At 43.8% G+C, this 6,380-nt stretch overlaps 1 protein-coding gene across 1 annotated transcript; it reads left to right on the top strand.

Moving 5' to 3' along the window:
• The first annotated feature begins 748 nt into the window (after positions 1-748).
• SEM1 (SEM1 26S proteasome complex subunit) lies at positions 749-6,159 on the top strand. The gene is made up of 3 exons (XM_015853658.2): positions 749-907; positions 3,572-3,665; positions 5,972-6,159. Exons 1-3 carry the CDS (start codon positions 832-834, stop codon positions 6,012-6,014), a joined length of 213 nt encoding a protein of 70 aa, XP_015709144.1. The 5' UTR covers positions 749-831; the 3' UTR covers positions 6,015-6,159.
• Positions 6,160-6,380: the final 221 nt, after the last annotated feature.

The raw sequence follows: 6,380 nt of genomic DNA, 5'->3' as shown, positions 1-6,380 counted from the left end.
AATCCTTTTCTCTAAAGAATTCAGAGACATCAGTGGAGCTAGGTCAACCAAAAGGCTTGAGTATTACCAACTACATCCTTCACGGAATTCAGAGATGGTTTTTCTCAGTGGAGAAGGATGTGGAAATTCTTTATATGCTTCCTAGGGATGGTAAGGTATGGGATATACAAGGCCTAAAGACTGAGTAGGAAGTGACCCAAGAACGCCAGTAAGAAACCTTAAGAAAATGTGAAATTTCAGCATGTGAAAATGCTGTTTTCTTTTTCTAACACTTGGCTGCAGGAGGAGAAGTGCTTTCTGCTTGTCTTCTGTACAGTCTGGCTGTTCAGAGTATGGGATGCCACTCACATCATCCAACCCTTAGGACCTCTTCTTGTAAGGTCTGGTTTGTAGAATGCTGTACAGAACGGGTCCTTCAGGCAGCGTAGGACAGGTTTATGTTAAGAACACAAACACGATATGGCACGGTATGGCAGTCAGTTCTTTTCTCTTAGATAACCTGGGTGCAGCTGAGCATCTTTAAACTCCTGAGCATGCTGCAAAATCAACTCTGTGTAAGGGAAAGCCTAGAGGGTAGTAGCTGGATGGTCACAGACCTCTATAAGCTTTTGGTACGGGACATCGCCTTGTTCTCTATGGATAGAGAAGGATATCTAATAGTCCGAACCGCACGGGGCGGCCCAGCAGGTGCCGCCGATGTGGGGACGCTGTGAGGGCGGTGCGGGAGGCGGTGCTGAGGGAAGGGCGGCCGGCGCTGATGCGCAGGCGCAGTGTGGGCCGCGCCGTGCCGTGCCGCCATCCCGTCAGTGTCGGCGGGCAGCGGGGTCGAGCATGTCGGAGAAAAAGCAACCGGTGGATTTGGGGCTCCTGGAGGAGGACGACGAGTTCGAGGAGTTTCCGGCTGAAGGTGCCCAGCGGGTCGGGAGGGGCGGGATGGGGAAAACGGAGCGGCGGGGGCCATGCTGTCTGTAGGCCGCGCCGCCTGCCAGAAGGCCGCGCCGGGCCAGGCCGGCCATGTACCGTGCTGTACCGTGCCGTGCCACACAGAGCCCCGCGGGGACATCGCCGTGCCCGCTGCCTCCACGCATGGAGTCCCCGGGTCCCCGTTGCCCGGTGGCCAGGCAGGAAGGGCTGTGCTGCACGGCGCTGCTGTGTCATCGTACGGGAGCGCCCCGCCGTGTCCGGGTGGGAGGGGTAGGTGGGGGGTGGGAGCTGCGTTGTTGTGTGGGAAGGGAGCAACGCGTGCAGTAGGTGCTCAAATTATCGTCTGTGCAAGCACAGAAGTGCGTTAGTTTGCTTTTTGTAGGTACAGGATACATCGAGGGAGGGGGCTGCAGGAGTCTGGGCCTCAGCAAAGCAGCCCGAGGGCCTGTCACAGCTGTGGACTTTGGGAGGACCCTGTTTGGTTCTCTACCCCCAGTTCTGGCAGCTGTCTCGAGTTGTGAATGGTGGTAAATTATATACAACATGGATGGAATGGCTGGGGTTGTTTTTCTATCCTGTTTTCCTCAGAGGTGATTTCACAGTGGCTTTATATGGCCCGTAGGGATGCAGAGTCTTGCAGTACTTGTACCAACATTATGTTTGCACATAGTAGGGATAAGACCTAAAGCAGACAGAGAAGATGAGCCCTTCTGCTTTCTTTTCCATATATTTCTTAAAAGGGTTAAAAAAAAATACTGTAATTTAATATAAGTATTAACTGTAAGGACAAAGGAAGTCTTAAAGCATGCATCTGAACCTGGGGTTGGTCTTCATGTTCCCCTGCCACCACCCTGAGAAAAAGTCCTTTGTACAGTCAAGCAGACCTTAAACTGTAAAACTGTGCTTGAGACTGGAGGAAATGGGTCTACTAGCAAATCAAACTCAATTAACTGCTTGTTAGACTCAGCGTGCATCTGTATCCAAACCGAGGAAGGTAAAATTAATTCTACTTAAATCTATCTGTGCTCCTAAAGCTGAGAAAAACCGAGTGGAGGTACACTGTAATTCTGGGTGGAACAGTCTTTTATTGAAGACTGGCCATGGCCTGACTTCCTGCTGCTGTACCTTGTTAAAGAGGCCCAATGAAATCTTCAAGTGAGATAATAATGTTGAGAGGTCATAAAGAAGGTTAGGACTGCCTGCTTTGTTATTATCTACTCCAGAGAGCACTTTGTTGTCCTGTCTCAGGTGACAAATATGGGGAGATACATTATATTCAGATACTTTTTAAGGAGTCTATTCATGAGAAGCTTATCAAATAGATGTTGATTTTGGTGTATAGTAGCAGTACTTAGTAGTAGCAGGCTCTCCGATGTTCTTTGCATTTCCAATCCCAGATAACACTATTGTTTTTTACTGTTACTCACAGGCATGTGGTAGAGCTGGAATAGTTGGAGTATATAATTCTGGCGTGTGGTGTCAACACACAGATTGCAGAATTGTACATTGTAGAATCTTGTAGCTGCAGCAGGGAGAGAATAATTTCAGCTTTACTTCCTCTTTTCTTTCCCTCCCTCCCTTTCTCCTTTCTGCTGAGGAAGGCAATGTGGCCTTTTTGCTTCTTCTTTACTCAGTGATGTTTGAAACACTCTTCCAGCATCCCCAGCTTCTGTGATTGCAGCTGAATTTGTTGTGATGAATGTGAGTTGTGGGTTTTTGGAAACCATTTTGAGCTATTTTACATTAGTAGATAGAATTTAACTTCGATACTGGTTGAGGCTTTTTGGATCAATCCAAATAGTCACATGAATGGTTAAATTTTTGCGTTGGAAAAAAATGTCAGTTGCCCACAAATTGGCAAAGCTTATTGTAGATTGTACTCAATTAAAATCCCTCCCTTTAGCCAGTGAGTGGTACAACTACATTCAAATAATGTATTGTTTCATACTGCAGTGTTTCCTCATCTGCCCCATTTTTTTTCTTTCTTTAAGACCAGTAGAATTTCTACATTCCTTCGTATTTTTTTTCCCTTTATATAATTTGAGGAGTTTAATGGTAACTCCATCTGTGTCTTTAATCAGTTACAAATGGATTTTCTTTCCTGGTGAATCTCAGATGCTCATCTTGTTGCCTGTCAGCATTAAAAGGAGAAGAAAAATGCAAGAACCAACTTTTCTTTTTGTAAAGAAAATGAACTAGTTCTTAATCTTTTGCCCTACAAGGTTTTTTCATACATGTCCATGTTTAATGTTACTTTGGCCCTTTGTTCTCAAAGCTTTCCCTGAACTCAGGCAGACAACTGAGAGGGAAGTAGGTTATTGGTATCGACTGCTGTTGGCAGGTGCATCTTTCACTTTGCCTTTGCTGCTGCATCACAGATACGTTTGTGGCATTTATCCACAGACTGTCAGTGCGTGATGTGAGTGAACTGTATGTTCTCCTGTATAAATCAGGAGATTCATTTGTTGTTGTTTTTAATTAATCTCACTGCGCTGTTTGGTCTCATGAACACTTGAGAATGATCCAGACTTGAATAGAAAGGTGAGAAATTCCTTATCGTTTGAAGTCTGCCCTACCCAGAGATCACTAAGATGTGGTACCAAAGCAGAGCAACGTATGCTATGTAGCCTTCTCTTCCTGTCTTTAGATTGGACTGGTTTAGACGAAGATGAAGATGCACATGTCTGGGAAGACAATTGGGATGATGACAACGTAGAAGATGATTTCTCCAATCAGTTAAGGTAATTTTAGTTTTTAACTTGGTATTCTAGAAGCTGGATAAAATGTTTATAACTGCATTGCTTAGTTATTAGTATCAGATACTTGGAAATCTGCTGAAATGTACAACAGAGATTAATGGCAAGGGAGCCAGGATTCTCTGTGCTTTGCTATATGGTAAGCAAAGTGTGTTGGTAAAAACATTTTCTGTACCTTCAAAATAGCATTGCTGTGCTTTGACCAGATAGACAGGTGATCGGTGGAAAACTTCTCCATATTTGTTCATCACAGAATCACAGAATGACCTGGGTTGGAAGGGACCTCAAGGATCATGTAGTTCCAACCCCCCTGCCTGGCAGGGCCACCAAACATACACCTTTACTAGATCAGGTTGCCCAGGGCCCCGTCCAACCTGGCCTTGAACACCTCCAAGGACGGGGCATCCACAACCTCCCTGGGCAGCCTGTTCCAGGACCTAACCACTCTCCTAGTGAAGAACTTCCCCCTAACATCCAACCTAAATCTTCCCTCTTTTAACTTATAACCATTTCATGTTCCCTTCTTCTGTGCAATGAGCAGCAAGGACAGAGTAAATATTTGCAAAGTGCTTTAAAAAAGTGCTAATAATTTGGGTACCTCTAATCCACTTGTGTAATCCTCTTGGTCACTTGTCATTTCAGTTAATGATTTACTCGTGTAATTGTAATCTAAATTGTTTCAAGAGTCAACACAAATTCACGTTTTATAATTAGACCTTCATTATGTTGCATGCAGAGTAAATGTCTGCAGTAGGGACTGATTAACGGTTCCTGGGATGATCTCTTTTGTAAAGGGAGAAAGTGACCCTTTGTGTAGCAGATACAGAACCAGTTTGTTGTTATAGTCCTTGCTTACAAGGTTGGAAGGTAGTTGAACTGTAATGTTGGAAATGTAATGCTGATATACAATGAAATACAGGGATGGTATAATTTTTGACAAATATAGTTGATGACAACAGGCCTTCAATGTATGTCCTAATTATAGCTTATACTGTTGGCGTCCTTACACTTGCCTTAAAATGATAGTTTGCAATGTTGCTTTGTTGCAGCATGTTTTTATTTCATCTTCAGAAAGAAAGTGGTGCACTTCTCCACTTCTTGAATTCCAACACTGTGTAAACTAACCTGAGGTTTAGGCTGCTGTGTAGAGATACATGCTAGGACTAGGCTATAAAACAGCGTAGTTCTTTCCGATATGTTGGAGGCAGATAGGTAAGAAGCTGTCTGGGGTTGGGTTAGGAGCAGTAACTCTGGGCATTTGCTGTCCTGTTGTCCCAGCAACAACTGATGTGAATAAAGCAATACATTTTCCTTGCAATTGTTGTATTGGATTGCACCAAGATTTAAACATGATATGAATGTATTTTATGAACTATATATTTTTAAGTATGTGCGTTTAAATCACTCAGATCAGTCAGCTCATTGAGTTTTAGGAAACGCTGAGAATAATCAGTATGAGATAACAGTGTAGTTGGTGTTGTGTTTTTTCTTCCAATGGGTTGTTGCTGGTTTACTGGTGCTGCTTTACACCATATAGTCTGCTCTGGTGGTTGGCGACCCTGCACACAGCAGGGGGGTTGAAACTAGATGATCATTGTGGTCCTTTTCAACCCAGGTCATTCACAGAATCACAGAATTGTAGGGGTTGGAAGGGACCTCTAGAGATCATCGAGTCCAACCCCCCTGCCAAAGCAGGCTCCCTACACCACATCACACAGGTTGGCATCCAGGGGGGTCTTGAATATCTCCAGAGAAGGAGACTCCACCACCTCCCTGGGTAGCCTGTTCCAGTGCTCCGTCACCCTCACCGTAAAGAAGTTCTTGCGCACATTCATGTGGAACTTCCTATGCTGTACTTTCATCCCATTACCCCTAGTCCTGTCCCCAAGCACTACTGAAAAGAGACCAGACTCACCACTGTGGCTCCCACACCTCAGGTATTTATAAACCTGGATCAAGTCCCCTCTCAGCCTTCTTTTCTCAAGGCTAAACAGACCCAGTTCCCTAAATCTCTCCTCATAGGGGAGATACATTTCAACCAACCACAGCAGGTCAGGGGACAAATAAGTGTGGTTAAAGCAAATATTTGTATTTTTCACATGGGAAATACTATAGTGATCCTGAGATGCTTACATGAAGAACTATAAGTAAAATTGAGATGACTGACATGGGCAAGAAAGCAGCGTGTTTTGTTCACTGTTAATAGAATGATCATATGTTGTGCAATTTGCATTTTGAAAAGATGTGACAATATTTGTGTTTTAATATGCGTATCTTTATTTTTTATACAGGGCTGAATTAGAAAAACATGGATACAAGATGGAAACTTCATAGCTTTTGCTGATATGGAGCGGTGTAACACTGAACTTTGGATAGACTATATTGAGAAAAGGTGGAAAATGAGAAGACTCTTAGTTCATTATCTGCTTGGATTTATTATTGTTTTGTATGGAAAATAAAGTTTTTAATCTTAGCCTGAGTCATATGTTCAGCCTCTGCCAAACTGCCATAAACTTGTCAGAGTTCACGGATCCTCGTAGACTCAGTGGCTGATGTCATTGCACCAGCTCCAGTGATGGGGAGTCAGATGCACACAACCAGAGTGAGGACTGGGGGATGTTTCTGTTGTAAGTGATGTGGAGTGTAAAATAAAATACTCATGAAAGAAAAAAACACTCCGGTATTCCAATTAAAATGCAG

Source organism: Coturnix japonica, chromosome 2 (genome assembly GCF_001577835.2).
Source record: "Coturnix japonica isolate 7356 chromosome 2, Coturnix japonica 2.1, whole genome shotgun sequence".
NCBI lineage: Eukaryota > Metazoa > Chordata > Aves > Galliformes > Phasianidae > Coturnix > Coturnix japonica.
This window is presented reverse-complemented; position numbering and strand designations above follow the sequence as displayed.